Source organism: Opisthorchis viverrini, assembly GCF_000715545.1.
Source record: "Opisthorchis viverrini unplaced genomic scaffold opera_v5_258, whole genome shotgun sequence".
Lineage (NCBI taxonomy): Eukaryota > Metazoa > Platyhelminthes > Trematoda > Opisthorchiida > Opisthorchiidae > Opisthorchis > Opisthorchis viverrini.
Window position 1 is genome coordinate 373,964 of NW_008751915.1, and position 23,040 is coordinate 397,003.

Below are 23,040 nucleotides of genomic sequence, written 5' to 3' on the forward strand. Positions count from 1 at the left end.
GGAGATTCCGTCGCTATAGTTTCATCTGACACTACTGCGCTTCGCAACGCCTACGTTGCTCCTTGGCTTGCTGTTCTGCTCACTGTGATGTAAAGCCCAATCTCGAACGACCGACAAGTGCTATTCGGTCAGGCTCAGCCCTTACACTGAGCATACGCATAAAAAGTAAACCACTGGACGCAGGTGATTTGGGCCGACTAAGTGACAACAGGAATGCCCGAAATTTGAACGGTGATTCAGTGAAAGAATCGACACTCGCAGCAGCGCAAACGTGACTTGTTTATTAAGATACACGCGGATATGCGTGTAAACCAGCCCGTAAATTGGCGTGGACTAAGAGGGCCCCGGTTGAACTGTACGTCTATGTTGACAATACATTCTTTAAACTGTTGTTTGTCCAAAAAATGAACGTCGGGCCGTTCCAAGCTGTTACAGCTTACCTATTACTTTGTTTATGCGAGCAGCCTTGAGAAAGTTGTTGTGTAGACAAAACAGTTGAGAAAAGGAGTGAAGTGAACGAGTGGATAGGTGAAATCCAAGCTACCAAGGAGGAAAACCGCTAAAATTCCGTGAAAATTATAGTCGATAAAGATGTTAGTTTGGAACGCTCACTGTTTTGGTCCACCCAAGCAAGAAAATTATACTCAGGCTTAGACGCCAGCATATTTAAGCTACACAAATCTATGGCATACTTCAAAAAAATTTAAGTTAAACTCTATTTGGGGTTGATGAGGATGGTGGATTACCAGCATCGAATATATTCCCCTAAGTCAACACCCGGTAGAGACCTCTGTTACACAGGTGTCCAGAGAATTAAGATGAACACTTTCAAATGCATTTGAACCACTGTCCGCACTAGAAAATGACTCTCATATAAATATTATTACCACACAGAATAAGGATATCGGATGTGGATCAAAGCACTCAAAAAATTTCACCCCGAACTCTAGTTCACCGGGCAAAGCGGAAAAAGAATGCCAACCTAAAATACAACCACAAATCAGTCTTCAATGTCGTGAAGCGCCAAACGACTGCTATTTCACCGACGAACAGCGAAATTGTCCTGGACCCTTCGTTGAAGTCAGTGCTGTTCCACGCGGCACATACAAGATACACGTTTCGACCAAAAAATTTAGCGGCGCATGCGGGCACTCCGAAACTGTTTCAAAAGAACATTTATTGCACGAAACAGAAGTGTCTACCAACCTGAACGTGAGTTCTCAACTTATCTTCCCAATAGAGTGGATGATGATTCAGAGGGCGGTATAAGAATTGTTGGCTAAACTCGTACATCCAAAATGTCACACCGCTATGATGAAAATATCTAATGGACGAAAAGTAGCCCATATAACCGCCGGAGATTCTTCAAAGCGCTGTTATCACCCACTAGCTAGGCCCATAAATCTTTTATTAGATCACAAATTTCTGCTAAAAAAGGATTTACGCTGTATCACAAATGCACCTTTTCCTTACAGACTTCCCCACCGCAGACAGCGCCCGAAAGATGCCCGGGGTCGGTGAAGAAGGAATCATCCGGCTGAAAAGAGGATCCTACAGCCGGATACAGAGTGGGTTAGCTGAGATACTTCTGCAGATGAATGTAACTAATCAGTGCTGTGGAAAGATGAACTTGACAAGTCCACTACCTATCCGACCAAACGGAGGGTCCTTCCACTATAAGTATCTCAGCTGAGTTACTACGAAGTCTGTCAACAAACCTATGCACGTGGGAACAATGACAAAACACTCCAACAGTGTAGTCCATGAGTTTTTATTCGTCTTAGTTAATTTGACGGAATTTCGTCCCACGAAGGCATCCTGAATCGGATGCATTCGGGTTGATTGAAATATCTGTGACCATGTTATTTCATGAAATTTGCTTTATGCAGAACGATTAGAATACAATTCTTTTCGGTCAGTTGATTTCTACAACCTAGTGTGCACGGCACAGCAACACTGATCGGAATGAAAATGTGTTGAGAAATACCGAGTGTGAAACACGACATCTGGCAGCTAATCATCTGGTTACTGAGTTGGGTAACTTGCTTGCAAACACTTCATTACCAGCTAGGACGACTGTTAGTGCGGATGTGGATGTTGCACGTACAAGGCATAAACAAGCTAAAAGAGCTACCAAAGAGAGACGAATAAACTTGAACAAGTGAGCCACTACATGCAGCTATGCACATCAAAAGTACATGCAAACGAGGATACAATCAAGGACTTTTATTGCACAGTACATGACAGTATCATCCTTATGATCGAATTGATTGCACATATTTCAGGACGGCCTGTTCTTGATCGACGTCGATTGACTTGGGTCGAAGGCGTCGGAGTTCCCGGATGGCTGTGTCAGCATCCCATCCATTCTTCCTTGCCAAGTAACAGGCTAGGATTGTCCCAGCACGTCCGCGACCCAGCTGACAGTGCACCCCAACTTTCTTTGGGCAGAAATGAAGATAAGCATCAGACATGATAGTGCGAACCAACCAGACCTCACATAACTATCAAAAACGGTAAGAACGTAATTTTGTTGTAGGTGTTCGCCACACAGCGAAATAGTGGCTCTCAAAAAGTTATCGATACCACGTGTTTTGTACATTCCGCTAGCTCTCCAGCTGAACGAAGAATCGGATCCAATAATGATCAGTCTTGCTTGTATCATCTAATGAAGAATGAGACCAGACTGACAACAAGTCATCGTTGCAATGTGAACGGGGGTGAATTGCTGGCGAAGGGACCTATGGATTTGCAGAACATGAGTAACTGACAGACAGAGGAAAGTACAGTGAAGACACCATACAGTAACAGCTGTTCATTTTAACCGATTTTGGTTGGTCCTGATCTTATGGATGAGCTGCAGACAAAATAAGGTCCAAAATATCAACTACTTTCTTCCCTACCGAAGTTAGACCGAACAGTATCAGTTGGAAAACGCCCCGAGCCGATCAAGAAGTCAACTTATCCAGTAGGTTTGGTAAGCAATAGGTGGATTTGTCGTTTACCCATTGTCCTCCAGACCTTTCTAAAAAAGACCATGAGCGTGAGGTTAGGATGGATTTAAGATAACAGAAAATCGACGGAAAGAGCGATGACCTGGAGCGTTCACCACTCAGGAGTGATGGGCCCTGTCAGGAATCCATGATGTGAAGTTATCGGGTATCTAATTGAGGTCCATGGCGGACAAACATAGCATGCTCCTAAAATATGCTGATCACAAAGCTCATTGGAAAAGTTCTCCAAAAGACCTTAGAACACAGTAAAGCGTACGAAATTTAACGGCAAATTCAACAAACAACAGCTAGCATTACGAAGTGGTTGGTATGTAAAGGGGACCTGTTAACCTTTCTAGGTAAGGAAAATTCACAAATTAACATTCGTTCCAGGTTATTTGGAAACAAAACACCTCAAAAAGAAATGTAACCTAGGTATAGGATTTCTAAGACCGTGATTCAGCCTGCCCATTCGGGCTTCTGGTGAAAAACAGGTGGCTGAGCGATTCGAAGAGAAATAGCTAGGAAATCCCACTCAACAACCAGCTGTTTTCAGTCGCTCAGTTTATTTGACGGGTTCCAACGAATATCGGCCCTGTTTTACTCAAACTATTCAAACCATCTGAAAGTTATTAGCTTGCTACTCACAGCTGCATGATTGATCGCAGCACAATACGCAGATCCTTACCCCAAAAATGCGAGTAAACAGAGTGGCAAAAGCATACAGGTTCCCCCTAGAAGACGTGGTCTATAATTGCAAAGTCAGCTCAGCATTTTAGCGATTCATCTTGAAGTCGATGAAACACTTTCCATGTTAGGAAGTCCCGGTATTTTCCATGACACGTCTCTACAAAATCATTGAGAGGGACCAACGGAAATCTCATCCAACGTAAAGCTATCAAGGCCTCGATGTGAATCCAGGTCCCATACCGTAGATTAGGTACTCCTAGGAACATCCGAACTTCACGTCTGGTCATCTTCAAATTTCTGACTAGGTGGCCGGATGATCCGGTGGAAGTAGCTCAAGGAAATCACTTCCCTTAAAGTGAAAATGAACAGCCTCTGTTACTCGGGGTTACACTGAGGCTGGCAAATGCTCCAATGATATACCACGTAGAGCAGATTTGAACAATGATTGTAATGACCTCAAGCCACAGTTTAATGAACCTATGTGCATCAAAAGACCTCCACACTATCAACGTCTGCTTGCTTTTTAACCGAACAACGGGTGGTCTTGAGTGAAAGAAAACGCCATTGACAGAAACTTGGCATACGTTATTTGAGGGCAAAATAAAATCAACTCTATGTTCACTGTTACACATAAGTCTAAAAAGTACCACCATCCGAAGGTATCGGGTTTTGTATATCCCAATGCCGTCAGATAGGCTTCTATGGGGATTTCACACTCCCTCCATAAAAAAACCAGGTCCACTTACTCCCGAACCAAAAAATAAGATTCTCATAGTAGTAGCATTGGTAATATTATGATCCCAAATTATTTTCGCGCGTTTTAGCGCTCCGATACCGGTAGTTTACTCACCTTAACAATGCATACGTTAATGTCAACAAACAAAATGATGTTTCTACACAAGCTGTGTTCTCAACGTTCCCCAATGTTTTTAAATGCACTTTTAACAGTAGAACAGATGAACCAGTGCCGGACAGAAACTCTGCTCACACTTAGTTGAACTTAATGGTTTTAACCTGTTTCCCACATCCTATTCTTTGAAGAACCACACTAGACACTTTTTCAGGAAGTGTCACATACAAGTGTGGAATCATAGCGAAAGTGCAGTAATTTTAGGCATGCTTTTGACAGCTGAACCAAGCACTCCAATAGAATACCAGTTTACTAGGGAGGCGTTACCGTTCTGTTTACACACAGTTTACACTGTTTATGCAAGCTGAGGGTACCTGAAAGTTAACAAGCAAGAAGAACATTACGCGCGGTTTCCAGGCGGGTTAGTTACACACTGAAGCTAATGTAATATTGAGGGTTCTTATTTCGGAGTGGGGACAGACGTTCTCCTTTGGTTATTGCGTATTAAGATTCACTGTAGAAAGTTCGATATAAAAGGGCTCCATTTAAAGTCGACCGGAAGGTTCGTGGTTTGAACGCGATCTCTGCCTTTCGACTTCCCCTGTCTAGGCTTGGGCAACCTGGCAGTATCCCAGCCCTCGTGCTTCCTCCGGGTGGCATGGCAACTGGGACCGAAGGGGTGTTACAGCTGGGCAATTACTATCATTGTTATTATATCAACCGATTTTGACTAGCTAATCGAGTGACGGGTCTTCATACGAAATCCGTAGAACTACACGCAAAATCAACTGGTCATACGCAACATCCTTGTTGGTACCAAAGTAGAGTTCAAAAACTAGGGTGAAGTTTCTAAGGTACAATGCTGCCGGCATTGCAACGTTCATGGGATCAAACAAAGGAATGATTATAGAAAATTAGATTTTGGCCCACACACCGCGTCCCCGGCGGTAGTGAATTCAAGATATCACAATCATTTAGGAGTAGCCGATGGCTACAAGAAACCACTCGCTCAGCTGTAGCTGAAATCAAATGCAACACAACGCCTTCTGATCCGGTACAAGGCACAATCAGTTGGCTATTTATCTTAAAAAAGCTCACCATTTATGACAAATTAACCGGATCCCACTCACTTGTTCCTTCGCTTCAGCATCCTGTATTATTTTCATGGCCTTCTGTATTATCGACAAATTCGCTGGCGATAGATCGTCCACGGGCAAATGGTGGTGCTTGATGTCTGATTTACAAAAAAAAAGATAGGAACAGCGTCACCCCAACTGTTTAGCGTTTAACCACGGGAATCAATACGTTTGGGTCATAAAACATACAAGGAAAAGAAACAAAGAATATCACCAAGAATACCAGAAATGGTTGCAAAGTGGCAGATACTGCGAGTAATTGCATTAGGAACACTGGACACCCAAATAGTGCGGGAGTCTCTTATGCGTCTTTCGTAGGCGCAACATACATCGATCGAGAGAACAAGGTAGAACAAGAGCTACCTGTTTCTCAAACTGACCCAGAGAATGAAAGGGTGTATTTTGTTCGTTTCACTGACTAGAAGTTTAAATGCAAAGCAAGGGATAGGTGACTAACAACTAAGTAGACCAGAAGGACTTAGATGGGAGACGTTTCGGGAGCTGTTGGCGAATGAAGAGCCCTAACAGTGAATGATACCTCAAGGTTGTCCACACCAAAGAAGGGATGTGGTTGAAGCACCCAGCATTGAGCCTTTGACTTAATAGTTTGACCTACGAGACAGTACAGAAATGCGGGTTTTGCTCGGGGTCCTTCCCCAAGCCTCCGACTTAAAGGTGTAAACCGCAAGGTAACGGATATTGGGATTTTCTTGCGGGACCCTTTCAGGAGTCAATGGTGCAGTAGTCTGACCCACCTAACCCGAGGACGCAGTAAGGCATAACAATCTGACTCCTAATGCAGCTGCGCACAGCATATGCACTTTGAGTGCCTCCAGACTCTATGGTCTCGATTGTATTGAACAAAGCGCCGCTGGTCAGTCAATCGTTGGGTGGTCAGATTGCGCGATTTCTAGAACCAACGTTTTCCGACTCGTCTTTCCTGTGGGAAATTCAGCATAGCTGGTTGCATATAGCTCTGGATATGCTGGTCACCCAACTGAACCTGGTCACTGCTGAACCCCAACACTTCTATCAGAGACTTTACCTCTAGACAGCTTCTCAATACGATTTCTCCCAGCACGGAGGCTCGCTGTTCGTCGGGCTGCTCCCCATCGGCCTTTCCAGAATGAACCGACCTTTAGCAATTGATTTCCCGCAAATATATCCCGCACGATCATCACAGCACTGAAGCCCGACTACCACAACAGGGTGACGGCTTTAAGTTTGAACAGCTCAAGGAGCAAAATGGCGTAATTCCTGTAACGATGCCAAACAGCACTGGACATATTTTATCATTGATATGGGAGGATGTACCGATGGAAGATCCTCTGACATCGAAAATCACATATATGTCCACTGCATATAGAGCACTTATGAGACACCACAATTTCGCCGGAGCGTCTTTCATCGCTAGATTGTCGTTTTCTGGAAGTCAACAGTACCAGAAGACTTTTAATTTAGACGGATTATCGTTAGCCATCGGAAGAAATTGTGCAGTTCACGAATCTATTGAAAAGTGGAGACATGATCGATACAATTTTTTCCAGAACGCAACTCGGCTTGATTTTCACGAATTCGACCCTCGATAGGTCAGTCGACGCGCAATACCAAAGAGCAATTGGGAAACCACGGCCGACAGATATACTCCCCGGTTGCTCTTGCACTCTTTTTGAAGATCGAAGCCACAGGCGAGACGTTCACTTTTGTTACCACTCCACTCTCCTTCCAGCTAGTCTGAAGCGAAAGCGTCAGACGTCGATGATGGTGATTATGAGGATGACGAATAAAAGGTGAAACCAGCTCAGCAATAACGGAAAGTGCGCATGCCTACAAATCATGCCCTAAGATCGGAAATGGAGATGGTGTCCGTGCCCTAAATAGACACTGGACCTTACCGGTTTCTAGGCTTCAATGATCCACTGAGATATCTTGAGGGGTTGTGCTTGGGACCCAGGGCCGATCATACCCGGTTGGTCAAGAGTGAAGTTGAACAACCACAGCTTCCTGTCCCCTCGGCTAGCGTGGTTGGGGCAGGTAGGTCAACTTTTCATCAAAGGTTGAACTAGTCTGGAAGTCTTACGCTAATCGCCACTGGTATACGGTCAGGCTTTTGGGTCAACGACTTTAGTTGCAGCCTCTAATAATCTTCCTGTCTAGGTTCGAGTGACCTGGTTGTATCCCATCCTACACCCAACCACGAACTGCAAGAATACTAATAATCGCAACACATCGGCTGTCGTGTGATGCCACTAGCCAGGTGACCACCTTAATTGTTAATACTACTATCGATTGATTAATAATGATAATTCAGCCGCAACACTTTTGGTGCTCAGCTGCCATGTCACCCAAAGGGAGTACGAGGGTTGAGGTATTAGTTGTATAGGACAAAGCAAGCAAGAGAAAGCAGACTACTTCTGCGCCTTCAGTGCTCCATCAATATTATCCCCCAGCCCCTTGCCGACCACTGCTCCGTAAATTCCAGTCATAAGCATGTCAGCCTTGCATCAGAGGGAACAACCGATGACACTCACTCGTGAAAATCTATCAATTAACAGCTCTTGCGTTTCCAAAACTTTAATAAAAGATGCAAGTGTTCTAATCGATCTTACGTCCCCTTCACCACATAGATAATGTCGAATTGGAATTCGGGCGATTCATCAGTTGTTGCGGCGGGTTGCGCCAAAGTGGGCACGGCTCTCAACACCTGAGATGAGACTTTCTTACCTGGATGAATTACCGCAAATAGTCACTTTTGTACCAGCCGTTTAACTTCCACGCGAAGATACACTAGCCGAAACAATACTCGTTTGTTACTTTTATTTCCTGCGTATGCGCCAACTGCTGTGCTCGGTAGATGCCCTTTAACAGGAACCAACTAACCTGTTATTCAGTAATATGAGTTCGGGTGATCCTAGCTGCCGGCGTCCTCAATGCACAGGTAGGACTCCTCAGCTTATTAGAGAAGCGATACGGTGATCCGTCTATCTTGGACTCGAGGCGTAATGACAATGATCGTATGCCACAGCTTTGAGGTGATCATCACTTGTTTTTCAGTAGGAGTTTTCACCACGGCGCTAACTGGCACCTAGGCAATTATGGGGACAAACTGATTACGTAACCATTAAATGGTGATGAAAGAGCTTCATTCTTGACCATCCGTCTTTGCAATCACGTTTATGCCTGATACTACTTTTGGACAAATGTCCTGGGGAACCTTAGAGAGAAACTCTTCGTATATTAGGAAGAACCTCCTAACCCAAAAGTTAAACAGGCTTATCAAAACAGGCTAGCTTCGCGTATGAGCCCAACAGTAATAATATACTTTTCGTAAAGGGAACAAGGTTGTTGAAAACTCTTCGACATCCCACGACCGGTTTCGCCCTTCTCGCGGCTCATCAGGTAGGCGCAGTCCCCGAGTTTCCGTCAACCTTATGGTCTACTTGAGACCAAATTGCACGAAATTAACGGTTATACACTCATCTGCAAACTAATTTGGTCTTTTCGAGAGACTCACCTGTAACCCAGCTGAATCTCTCGTTTGTGATGTTCTCAGGCAGCCTCTAATTTACTGTCAAGACGGCGATCAGCCTTGAGCTCACTACTCATAGACAACGCATGAGTAAAATAGAGGACACCTTGTCCCTCCAAAGATCTTCGTAAAACCGAATATTTTGATTACTGAAGATTATTTCGAATTGTGACAGTACGTTGGAAACACGGGGCATCTAAGGATGGTGTCAGGGAACGCCGTTATATTATCCTAAGCCTTTCCAGATTGGTTCAGTGGAGCTACCTACAGGTGTTTCGACGTCTTCCGAAAACCAGGTCGCCAATGTCGTGCTCAGAATTGCGTTACCGCAGCGGGGGGACGTCGGAAACCTTTCAACGGTTAAAACCGGTGTTGAACTGCCGGGTCTCCATGCGCTTAATAGCGTCATGCAGCGCAACAGAAACTCAATGAGGCAACGCTCGGAAGTTGCTGAAGATTGTCCTCCATAGACAACAGCGATTCGGGAAGCGGAAGCATCCTCCACCAGTGAAAACTTGCGGTCAAGTAAAGTGAAGCAAAGTAGGCTTTCACGAAGATTACCCACATAATTCCTCCTCTGTTCCTCATATTTGTTGACGATTTCTCAATCCCCAACTCCTGAGAGACGACTGCTGTAGCACCCAATAAACTACGTGGCCAAAGACGAGTTAGAGCCAATATTCAATTCAGCATCATTTATCTCTCAAAAGATCCTTCGGCTTTGCCGCCGCAAACGGTCCATGCGGTGCAAATGTCCCTGTGTTAATTTGAAGAAGTCTGCTGTCTGAACGGAACGTTGCTTGTCATGATACATTGGTAGCTAAGGTCTTGACAGGGAGCCACTACGTCTTCATTGGAGTACTCCTTGATTTATTCCAATATGCGCTGGTGGTTAACGCAATAAGGTACGCTTTCTGGATCATGGAAGTGGCATTGCTGTCCCACCAGTTGCAGGGTGCCTACCAGTCTGATGCTCTCGGTGTGATCGCTTTCGTTGGTAGCCAGCCCACATTGGGAGTGACGGGATGTGCCATCAGAATAGACAGCGCTACGCTTAACGAATGTTTATATGTTTGGAACTGTGGCTCACCCACCACCCTGTTGTTTTGAGCTCGAGACGTCCCAATGGTTAAGACGAGCACTTACTGATCGAAAGGTCCGTGGTTCGAACCCAACCTCTGTACCTCGACTGCCCCTGTCTAGGCTTGGGCAACCTGGCACTGCCCCACCACTAATGTCTCCTTCCGTTCGTATGGCAGCTAGGCACCGAGTGTGTTACAGCCGAACGATTTCCATAGGTAGCTACAATAATCCCGCCACCAAAATGTTACGCGGAAACTTTCTCTAGTTATTTTACTGAGTGTGGGTTGTCTAATACGGATATCACCACCACCATTATCGAGAGAATAACGCCGCGGTCAGCAAAGATGCCTGGTTGCCGTCCGGCTACTGCCACTGCAGTCCGGTTGTCACGTTTTCACGAAGCTTCTTTCCCGACTGCTGGAAGAAAACACTTGTACGACTAACACTCTCCTTCCAATGGGTCGGTGGAGCAGGCTCATCAGTAAGTAAAGACTGCATTACACATTCACGAAGACCCCGCACGAAAAGGGTCGCTTTAGTTCACTGTCCTCAGCACTCGTCACACAGTGAGGCCTGATCCAGGTCAAAATCCAGGCAAACTACTTTGCGGTTGTGCTTTACACTTTCTATGTGAGCTTGCCACCACGGGCGGTGTCCATTCACGGCCAGCATGGGAATGCTTACAATGGGAATTTTGGTCTGGACGTCAGAATGCGTCACTACTCGCCTTAATGCGCGCACTTCAGATCTCGGGGTGCGCTCATATGTTCCTGAGATACGGTAGTATCCGTACCTCCTTAGCCTTAATTGAAGGCTACTAACAAGTGCTATAATGCTTAGACAAGGTCCACTTTATGGATCAGGAGGATAACACTGAAACTCCATCGGTAAGCAAGTTATGCTCAGGTTCTGTAGGAAGTCGTAAGGCCCATCTAATGTTCCGTTCTCCAGCGATCAATTAACATCCAGGAAATCTGTGGCACCTAACTTCGCTCCAGGGACGTCCCTTGTATCGCCAACGTTTCGCTGAAGAGGTTGGCTGGCCTGTGGTTCTTATATTTGCAAATTCCCTACGCCAGCGCCCTCCAAATGGAGAGCGGACAAAAAAAGACTGGAAGACCGATACTAAAAAGGACTTAAGTATCTGGCTCTCATCAAACACATCCTTCTCACCATGAACGGTTCAAAAGGCATTCATTGCTCTATAGATGATTCCGCGCACCTTCCCCCGTACTAGCCACATAGAATTCCGAATACTCTATGGGGTCTACGTCATAGGAATACGACAACTAAGTTGTTTACTGATGACAAGAAAAACGTAACCTTCATTGTGTCCAACGAACTTCTACTAATATACGGTGAGGTCACGATAAGATTCCTATGCTAAGAGCCCAAATTTTTATTAAATAACAAATTTTGCCATTTCGGACAGTTGTTGGAGAATATCACTATTACCACAACTTTTCGATTTTCCATTTTTGTGACCTATGAGAAGTTCATGAATGGCTCCGTAGGATTCTAATAACAAATAGAACATTAATTGGGTTTACATACACTGCAACAGCCTTTTTGAGTGTTTGTTCCAGTTGCACTCCGTCATTGCCTAAGGTGCAGTTTTTTTTAATATAATCCTCGGCGACTTACACGGTTTCTACATGCATGTGATGCGCGTGTTTTTAACACAAATCAGGGATACCTAAAACGCCATTCAGCCATTCAGTGTATAACTATAAAGTTGAAAATGAGGTATTTATCGTGCAGGTTCAATTTGTATTGGAATCCAGTCCAAAGCACTTCTGAATGTCTTTATGTGAGCCCTCGCGCTGGCAAGCTTATTACCCAGCTCTGAGAACATAAAGAGCAGTGCCAAGGTCTTTTACGCTTGTGCCATTCAGGTGAACGGAAGCCGCTGAACGACAAGAACAAGCCTGGCCCGTGAAGACTGGGTAACAGCCTGGCCATGCGTACCAATCCGTGAATTCGAGACAAACTTTATGTCCTCACCAGCCTGAATCTGAAATGACTAGGAAGACACCTTTCAAAACCCCACCCAATTGTGTACAAAAAATGTGACTGGAAACGATAACTCATATCTATGGATTTATTTTACACCTATGCCTCACGTGTGCACATACTTTGATATTCGGAGGCGTAATGCGGGCTTTCGTGGCACATAGTGATAACATGACTTAATTTGGCGACGTTAGATAAATATTCCCATTCTTCTTTGTCATATGGAAAGGCGAATCCAGCAACGCTGTCCGAAACCCAAGAAAAATTCATGGGTTCCCTTGCCATCTTAAGCGTGGTGGACAGAAACCGCACGAGCAAGCCCCGGCCGCCGTACGGGAAAGCAGCTTTCCCCATGATTGGTGGACCCTTAACCAATAGTCTGTAGACAACCTGCAGCCACAAAGTATGGAGGGATATCAGGCGAGATAGCTCTGACGGCAACAATGTTCAATGCTTACAGCAGTAGTTTCATCTAAAGCGCACAAGATTTATTCCTCAAAGACCACCTTGATCGCCCGAGGGCAGTTCGGTCTTTCCGACACAGATGTCAGTTTCATCCCTTATCATAAGTTCCAGCACTTACTTTGGGATGACCGCTCTGTGTTTTCCGTGCCTCTCCTTCCCTCAACTCTACAGCAGCTGCGATCTATTACCCTTCAGAAAGTCCGGCCACGAGCGGATCGTTTCCTCGCAAGGGTGTGTGCAGCAGCCACGTGTTCGAGCGTGTTCCACAGGACCAAAAGACACATTTGTTAGCCATATTTTCCTTACTTTGAAATCCGCAATCAGCATACTGACACGAGTCACCAAGATACATAGGGCTGAAGGTCCATCATCTGACGGACACACCCAGAAGGAATGCCTGACAGTTTTCGGTTGGAAGAAAAATACTTCGCTTTTTCTTCGGCACACCCATCGTTTTGCGAAGCAAACCTACTTGTAGAAAAGATGCACATTAAAGCTTAGAGTTCATCCTGTTCTTTTTTAATCTTCCGCTCAGGATCTTGCCCCTAGGTATTCCACTGCCGACAAGATCGTTGGACAGTGACCCGCCACTATGTCGATCGTGGGTGGTTAGCGTGATAAGATTTTTAGGCTTCGTTTTTTTTAACCGAATTTTCGAATCTGCTGAACTGCCATGGATGCAAGCCCTATCGCCAGATTTTTGATGGCAGGAATAATTCGGCCGTCAGACTCACACCATTTCGCCTCCTACTCATCTGAATATCTCCTGTCACATTATTATCTGCTTGTTTACAATCAAACAATGGCGCGCGGTTCTGTTGCACTCTGTCATTTACACTTTCGAAAATGTCGTTTGGTCTCATCATGTTAGCCGTTACATATTCAGCCTAAATGTCATAACACCAGAGAAAACAGGTTGGAAAACTGTGAAAAACCGCGTTGAGTAAACTAGAAAGGCCCGGTGAAAACCGTATAGTGATTTTGCAGATAACAGAGCACACGGACAGGGCGCTGCCTAAGACTGGTGACTTCGTACATTTTGTCGTCAACATCATCAGTGTAAACCAATAATGCTTTGCTGTCGTATGGCAATCATTAACATTAAAAACCCTGCAACGCAAAGCGAATTGACTAGGAAGGCGTCGCGTGAACAGACCAAGTCGCACGAACAAAAAAGACATCCCACACTGCAGCCCCAAATATATGGTATTTAAGATCCAGGAACTGAGCGCTTTGAAACCACGGGTCTATCAATTTAGCAGACACAACCCGAGGTTTTCAGGTCAGACATGCGTCCCCCAAAGACTTCACCCGCAACTTAGAACAATGCGGATGAGATGTCCTCCAAGCCGAGAGCTCGCTATCGCTTTGGAGCCACATGCAGCCATAAAGATTCCTACCCGCAATGGATCCCACGTTTACAGCCCATGGTTTTACGTCGGCCATTGGATTCAGATGAGTGGTAGCTGGCAGCCACCACAACCGTTGTTTGAATTTTATGGCCCAAAGTTAAAGGATTTCTTCTGTATTAAAGATGGTCGCTCCATTCTGATCCTTGTTGGTCCCACTCACAGGGGGTTTCCAGAGACTGGCCGCTCACACTAAATTGAAAGAATCTTCGGTCATTCTCTACCTCCATGGCCTCTTTCTATACGTGGAAACCATCCAGTGAGTGGGTGTGCAAGCGCCTTGCCACAAACAAAACACCTAGCGGTGTGCACAATTGATGTGTGTGCCCCCCAATGCGAACGGATATCTGGTCCCGAAAGAGACTTCACGAGATGGTTGTGGCTAATTTGTTCAAACTTCGGGTCTGCAGGTCTCTCACATTCTAAGTGATGCTTCTTGGAACACGAAGGGAGAAGCGACTCTAGAAGAGTCCGCAAATGGGATCCACACATGTTCCAAAACGACCGGCAGTCAGTTATTGATCAGCGCCATCGGTAACTGATGGCAATGTGATCAATTTGGATTTGTAGGCGGCATGCCGTTGGAGGATACCATGCGGCCAGACAAGTTCGGCTATTTTGGAAGTTAGTACTGTATATGAACAGCCTGTGGTCATCGCACAGCTGAAACAACCGTTCACGGCTTTCCGTTCCTACCAACTCCAGCGCATGCCAAACTCCTAATTGAGTCTCAGATGCGCTAAGTCTGTCCACTCCTACATTCAGAACTCAGTGAAGCACAAAGATATCTGCGCCTTAAGCTCGTCTCAAAAAACTATTCAAGGTGTCATCAAACGTGCCTTTGATGGCGTCAGTGCCAGTCAGTCGAGACCTAAGAAGACACAACGCACGGACATCGACCAACTTCCTATGTGTTTGGCTCATTCACAGGCGTTGTCAGACCAACCTACTGAGGCAACAATCAACGACAATCAAGCAAGGGTACTTCCACCCGGTGAGTTAGGACGATACCAACACCTGCACATCCTATCGCAGTAGCCTCATGAGCGCCAGAGATACGCAGCCGGGAGCGATTGGAGAGTGATAAGGCAGTTAGCGGGATCACCGTGCTTTCACCTTGAATTCTGGTTCCCAATACACGACTCAGAGCAATCTTAAGAGCGCCCAGTTTTAGACCAGAGCACCTTGTTGTCTCGCCTTCTTCAGAATGTGGACACTTAAAGCAACTAGATAGACAAGGCGTCGGGATTACAAACATAATTTAGAAATTCATGAAAATATCTTTACCGGATAACGCGCAGATGTTACTTACAAAGTTGGTGCAGGAAGACCAGGGTCATCAGTCCTTAATGCTGGCCAACAAAAGGAGAGTAAATTTTGGGTGACGGGAAGGGAGTTATGTAGTGCGTGGAGGAAAAAGAGGCTAAGCTTCAGCACTACATTTGTACATGTCCAGTTCGTAGATGTATGTTGGCTGGAATACCTGGATAAAAGGACGAGCGGGTAACCAGCCAAAGACTTTGGATCGAAATCCCGACCGAAAGGCACCGGTATTTGGTGATAAGTACAGGTGCATTTCAACGTTTGTAGAACAAGTCGCCACACGCGTGCCAACCACCAGCATGCAGTAGAGGAGACTGAGTCCGTCGAGCCTCATCATTGAACGAGCTTGAGTGAGAGAGTGAATGTCATGAGGACACCCTCCACGTAGCTCAGTGGGTCGCAAAGTTACAGAAGACGACACATCACGGTACGTTTCGGTATCTTCGTGACTGTGCGCATATTCAACTATCCTTAAGGTGAATGTAGCCAACGTTTATTACGTGACGTAACTATTTGTTTCTCTATTATTGAGACGAATTTGTTACACCTATGGTGGCGGCTCAAATAACAATAAGAAACGATTCTAATTTATGCAATGTAGACATTGACTGGGCCTGCGTCATACCGCTCCTGGAATACATAAAACAAGTTGTCTACTCAGGACGCACGAAAGACGGCACCCTTATTGAGCGTGTCCAGAGAGCCGCCACGAGAATTGTTGGCAGCCTCAAAACCGGGGACTACGAAACTCGTCTCGCGACGCTTGATCTCTTTCCGCTAGAGTACCGTCGCCTCCGAGGGGACCTAGTTCTCACCGATGCCCTGTTTGAACAAAGCTTGGCAAACAGGTTTTTTTACCGTTGACCTAGAAAACACACGGCGGGGATATAGTTAGACCTTTTTCAAGCTCAGCGCAAACACGCATTCATTAGGCAAAATTTTTTCTCATTTCGGGTAGTAGCTGCGTGGAATGACCTTCCTCCGGCGGTTGTCCACGCTCCTTCTAGAACTCAGTTTAGAGCACTATTAGACATTTATTTATGCAAACCCTCGCGCTGGCGTGCATACTGTCCCGCGCTCAGAACATAAATAGCAGCGCTACACCTTTTTGCCACTTGTTCCTTTCAGGTGAACAACAGCCACTGACCGACAAGAACATAAGCGACCCGGAAACCTTGGGCAAAACCTCGATCCTGTGTATCAATCCGTGAACACGTGGAACGGTTCATTTATACTGTTTTCATGATTCCATTTGTTCACATTCCTTTACGGGTTTTTCGCTGAACATTATGTCCCACTTTGAATTGCACATTTTTTTCTATTCAGCTTGTCTGATAACACACTGTCTTTTCTGTGCCATCCTGTGTTGCTAATTGCCCAAGTTTAGTCTAGCCGTAAGATTCCCATTAATTCTGCTCATTATTTACCGATGACCTCTTATAGAACCACGGTCTGCCTACCAACATGTAAGGTACAGAGTGGCTAAAGCTCACAAGCTCTGCGCTTACATTCGCCTATCCTTCCACAATAAATCCTTTTTAATTGCCATTTTTAAACAATTTGTAAAACCCATTTTTGAATCCAGCCCTGAATTCGCCTCACAGTATTCACAGACGTGCCGGACTGCTGTGGAGAATGTGCAGCGCTCGTTTACCAAGTCCCTGTTTCTGGTGTCATCCACAACTACCCTGTCTTCTTCACTGCTTATCATTTGTGCTGGATCCATTTTGGCTAAGGCGCATCAGGTTGAATTTAGGTCTTCTGCATCGCTTAATCTACCGGCGGGCTTACATAGCCGACTGCTGCCCTGAATTTTCTTCGCGTACTCCCTATAATATCCGTAACTCAGGATGTTTAATCTCACTGTCGACATGCTGAACTGCCTCTCGACAAAACTTTTCCCTTTGCCTTTATTCTCAACTATGGAACAAGCTCCCCTCCCATATCCGTACTATCCCATCTCACGTTGGCTTTCGAAAGGCCATCGATTCTTACCTTTCTATTGAGGGAGCTGAGCGCCTTTTCGCGCCTCAGCTTACACTAGATACTTTTTTGAAATAGACCCTAAGCCCTTCTAATCTGCGCACTCACCCTGACTGTTCTGTTATCAGGTCCCAGAACTTACACTTACCAGCAGGAAACCCTTAGCATTAGTCCGTAAGTGCGACAACCACCCTCCCAAGTGTTCTTATCTATAACCTGCCACTCTATCTCTCTCACGCTCCTCTCCACTGACTTGGTTGCGTATCCCACCTCCGACCTTAAGCTTTTGTACCCAGCCCCATTATTCCTAGTTCTTCAAGCAAGCCTAACTCTGTCAGCTCTATTTAATGTCTGGTGCTTTGCTTTGGCTGAATTTTAACTAACCCCAGCCAAACTACAGCCTCAGTTCCACGCTGTTCCGAACCATTCTGCATTCCCTGAATACGCGCAGCGCACACATATTAAATAGTAGGTCTGAAGATGCGCTATGAATGAAATACTTGTTTGGCCCCACAGCCCAATCATTCACAATTACATATAGCACTGGTGCATCTCTATTTGACAGAGTAGTTCACACCAATGCTTCGTCTTCGTTTAGCCATAATACACGGGCTCTGAACAACCCCATTCTACTCCCGTTGCCCAAAAGTAGTTGATGTTTCATTTGTACCCGCGACTTGCCTTTTCCTGTGGCTGTTTGCTGTTCGCTTGTTCGAAATGGCTGAGCTGTTTTACTGGCCTGGCTTTTCCCCCCGACCGGATAAAATATCTGGTAGCTAGAGTTATTTAATAATGCACAAACAGCACTTTTGACTGCTTGGATGGTCTCCCACCTTGCAGATTTGGTAGCATGCACGAGGGATGAAAACCTCATACGATGGACGGGTACGCCTTGCAGGGAGGGTCGCCCTGTTACTTTGCACCATGGTGCGTTCGCATACTCACCGCCTCCCCCAGTAGCACGGATGTATCTCCCATCGCCGGTGGTTCCGGGCCTGGCCTTCAATTCAGGAAAACCAAAATAGAGTAGCGTTGCTGATTGTTTGCAGCTGGACTGGCCTTGTTCCCGCTATCACTTGTCCCACAACACCAAGAGATACAAGCGGACGACAGCTGTCCTCCCGTTTGTTCTAAAAAATAATAATAAAAGAATATTAAAAAACATTCATGCATGTGGTAGCCTGAGAGTATCTTTAAGGCTCACGGCTAACTTCGACGTGCAAGGTGCTGCCACTTTCGTCTTAGTGTGGTCACACCACCACTAGTCCACTTCATCACCCAAACATAGCACACATGTTCTTCCCTCTTGTCATCTACAGCGATCATATGCACAAAATGCTAATAACTTATGATTCCCTGATTACAAGCAGTCACAGCTAGCACTTAATGACTGTTTTTTGCCATGCACCATTCGTTTTCTGGAGTTGACAGCATTGACTCAGCGACTGGTTATCCTTAATCTTACTTTCCTGTTAGGTTGATGTGGTAGGCCTCAGTTAAGCTACGATTCTTAGCACTTATCTGGGAAGCTGTTGTCTGTCCGCTTTTCACTTGTCCACCGTCACTGCTCACATTAACCCCTCTTTCTGCAGAACAAGGACCCGATGTCATGACGCTTTGGTGAGCAAAAAAATACCGTCCGCTTTCAACTAGTCCAACAGCTAGCCCCCCTGCTAGCTACCCCGACGACAAAGTTTTCAGCTTCGTAAAACTAGGCACTTACTCTGGCCCAACTAGTATTTGGCTTCTAGACCAGTAAAGGTATTCACCTTTCTTGGGTCCATTTAGCTTGCTGTCATCCCTTTTTAGATTTATTTCTATCGACACCGTTATATCTCATGCCTCCTAACACCCACCACGCACTAGTGCTTTCATTCTATTTCATTCTTATCACCCCTCTTTCCAAGCTTCAAGCTTCGACTGCAGTTGCCCAAACGCCCTTTAGAACTGTTATTCATTCAAACTGGCTGGTGCCCGGTCTACACTCATACGGTCCTCTAACAAAAGGGGAAGTATCCGTGAGCCTACATCTGCATGACTCTCCGTCACACCCAGAACCGCGTCTCACCACAAAACTGCGTATGCCTTCTCCGACCCTTGACTACCGTTACGGGGTTGTCCATAAACCGAGGCATGTCAGTACGATGATGGCATGGCACTTTCATACCCGATGAGATGGCACCCCCGCAACTATTTTCTCCAGAGTCTCGACCACAACCCCTCGCCCACTCAAGCCTGTAGCCACAACTTCGAGCAGTTCTCATCCGGCCGCGTCACTGGAATGAGCTCTTCCGTACCCAATGAACTTTCGCTCAGATTTGGCTAGCCTGGTTTTTCTGCTGCAATTTCGGCTTGCCTGTTGCACAAGTTCAAATCCGTATACGGAGTTCAGGTCGCCATACCTATTAGCAACTTGCCCCCATCCAAACCATTCCCCTGCACCTGACTTCCCTACAACAGTGCAACCAGTGCGTCTGCTTACTTACAGATTAAACCACATTTGTGGGACAAAACTTGTCACGTGCTCCCATTTTGAATTATCCCATCTCCATCTCCACTTTTCTCGTTGTGACTCCGGCCATTTACCTAACCACCCAAGGACACTGATGGCCAGCAATTGTTTTCAGTTCTAGTTCATGCCACCTGACTGTCTTTGATCCATTCGGGCCTCATGCCCATTGTTCCCAACAAGTCGGGAAATAACCTATTATTACTATATCATCGGATATTCCCCACTGTTTATGACATTGTCCCCTTTTTGTGCAATCCCCACCCCCACAAATCCCTTAGTCATGCTCCATTCTGACTGTAAAACTATGATCATGCCAGAGGGTATGCCACCCACAAGTTGGGAATAAACCTTATTATTATTAGTAGTGTACTGTCTGCCCACGTCAAATTCAATATATTGTTTGCTGCACAAATGAGGCTAATGAACAAACGCTCGTGAATGTTGCAGAAATCGGTTTGGCCGTAATTATTACTGGCTATGCGTTATCTGGTGAGTAGGACACCTAATTTTTGCGTTTAGTCCAAGTAATCAATTTCTCGCCCTGAGTTCACTGCCTTGGCACGGGATTTTACAATGGCTTCGGATAGTAGAGATGTAACCATAATCAAAAGTGATTCTCAGACTAGCATACAAAACCTTCCGCGTTCTAATTTGACCGGGCCTACTGTTTACTTTGTCTCTTGGTGGCACCAAAGTCGCTTCCTGCACCGGTATTTCTAACCAAATTTAGTGCTTGATAATGGTGGGCGCAACTAGAGAGGGTTTTTGCCTTTTTAAAACAATGTATCACTTGTTTCTGCACTGCTCCATAGCCCTGCTACAATGACCAGTAGGTGCGTTCCACTCCAGTTACGCAGCTTTCCACAAAAGTAAAGGATGTAGGCGAAAGTTACATCGTACGTGAAGATAATGGTGTTTTGCTTAACAACGACTTACTAAATATGTTTCTTACTTCAGTTTCAATAGTTTTCAAGTGCTGTAGATCGCGCGCTCATTCAATATTCTAATGTCCACATCACCAGTCAACGCAAAATGCATCACCTCTCGGCCACGTTCGTCCATTCATCACCAGATTACTGTTGTAACTAAAGATAAGGACACAGCCATATCTAGGTGTCGGCATAATAATAGTGGAAAAGTTAGAGTCTTCTGGAATTTACGAACTAGGTCAAGTGGATAACAGATGTGCATTTGAGAGGATGCCGCGAAATTTCGAGCTACCATATGGTGTGTTATTTTGCCTTCGCTCACCAGAAGTGAACAAAAATTAATTTTGGCTAAACTATGGGGCTTTTGAGGTTGATTGTTTAGGGGAAATATAGCTCAAAGCATTTACACTTTCCAAAGATGTTTTTCCTACATATATGTTTGAATGGGCTTGCTTTTATGGTAACCTACCACTGCCGAATCGCACGTGATTGCCAGCGTACGAGATTGAGGAGACGTGATTCATACACAAGCTGGCATCCTGATTGGATGGTTGTGCACAAGACATGAATCGCGTTTGTGCACAAGTCAAGAAAAAGGCCGCAGGCCATTGGCACACCCAAATTGAGTTCGCCGAAACTATTGGGTTTTCGAAGTTGCTATTTTAATGGGGAGTTAGTCTAATCAATTTGCACCTTCCCGTGACATGTTGCACGTAGCATTTTGTTTAAGTGAGCGAAATGTCAAGGTCATTGACCATCGCCGATTTGCAATTTTCGCAGGTTTGCGCGACATAAAACACGAAATCGCACTTTAGCATATTTTGGCGTTCCTCGGTGTTCCTGAAGAATACAATAACATCTTTAGAGTATTCAGTGCAAATGCAACCCTATAGGATCAGTCGTAGACGTTTGTTTGCTTTAGACACCTCAGATTTAACAAGTGGGATATTTTTGTTCGGCGAACCTGCTCACAACACATTTTCCTCATGGATCTCACATCCCATTAAGTGCAATAAAGTTAGATAAAAGCACAAACTTGCAGTGGCAGTGCAAGTGCCATCTGTGGATAATCCTTTTTCCCAGATATGCATAAATAGCTTGTAGGTAACACAGTGTTACGGAATAGCTGTGGGCGTCTTTCCTATTACTACTATGACGTACTGTAAGTGGTGACCACCATAAAGCGGTCACCACGATGACGGTAGCCCTTGTCACTCACCTCGACTACCTACTGTAGCTGCTGGATCCGTGTCTATGTGCGACGCTAATTACGGTTCCCCACGTATGCGCGGCAGCCCAATCCAATGAGTAACGACGGCCCGTTTTATCCGTATCTCCACTAGTTTTCACTTATCTCGAATACCTGTTGTAATTGCTGGGCCCGCGTTTATGTGCAACGTTGATGATGAGACTGCACCTATGCACAGTAACATAATCCGATGGTCAATGACGGTCTTTTATACCCTTAACTATACGCGATGCCGCTTGTCTTCGCTAGCTACAGTAAACAACGTTGCAATATATATGCAGACCGGTACAATCAAGGACTCAACTGTGGGTGATAGCCTAATCTGGCAGCCTGTTATACTCACAGCTGTACTCGAAGTCACTAGCTCGGCTATTTGTCGTCATACTCATACTTACTCGATGCCGTTTATGTTTGCTACTTTCAGTAAACATCACAACTGTATTCGACGTAGCCTACGGTGGATACCTATAGTAACTGTCAGGCCCGTAAACATGCTCGTAGCTAACCATAAAGCCCCGGAAACACATAATAGACTAACCCAACGATCAGCGGTGGTCATCACCTGTCAAACTGCAATCACCACCCAATTTGATAGCGCACTCCCAACTCCTACCCTTGATCGTACCCCCTCGATTACTACCTCCATTATCCGAAACCATTGAGCTGTCGTTCATCCCGACTACTTAGCGTAACTGCTATTCACGACGCAGATTATGAGGCCTCACCTATGCACGGCAACGACGGCGCTCCATACTCATAACTCCACGCGTTGATAGTGCGCCCGCCATGAATTTACGAAAACACCATTGGCGGATTGCAATTTATTTATTGGCATCACTGATGCACGCTTAATTGGTCGTCGCTACATATTTCATT

The 23,040-nt window shown here is 45.5% G+C and overlaps 2 protein-coding genes across 2 annotated transcripts in view; one reads left to right on the forward strand and one right to left on the reverse strand.

Moving 5' to 3' along the window:
• T265_14771 (hypothetical protein) overlaps positions 1 to 1,894 on the forward strand; it is a gene marked incomplete at both ends in the record, with an annotated part of 102,277 nt that extends 100,383 nt beyond the window's left edge. Inside the window, 2 exons of the mRNA XM_009175155.1 lie at positions 895 to 1,212; positions 1,476 to 1,894. Of these exons, the coding sequence (XP_009173419.1) occupies positions 895 to 1,212; positions 1,476 to 1,541 (384 nt within the window). The remainder of the gene's footprint in view (positions 1 to 894; positions 1,213 to 1,475) is intronic.
• A 172-nt stretch (positions 1,895 to 2,066) lies between these two features.
• On the reverse strand, positions 2,067 to 12,648 carry T265_09144 (hypothetical protein; the record flags this gene model as incomplete). The annotated part of the gene is made up of 3 exons (XM_009175146.1): positions 2,067 to 2,441; positions 5,664 to 5,767; positions 12,417 to 12,648. 3 exons carry the CDS (start codon positions 12,646 to 12,648, stop codon positions 2,256 to 2,258), a joined length of 522 nt encoding a protein of 173 aa, XP_009173410.1.
• Positions 12,649 to 23,040: the final 10,392 nt, after the last annotated feature.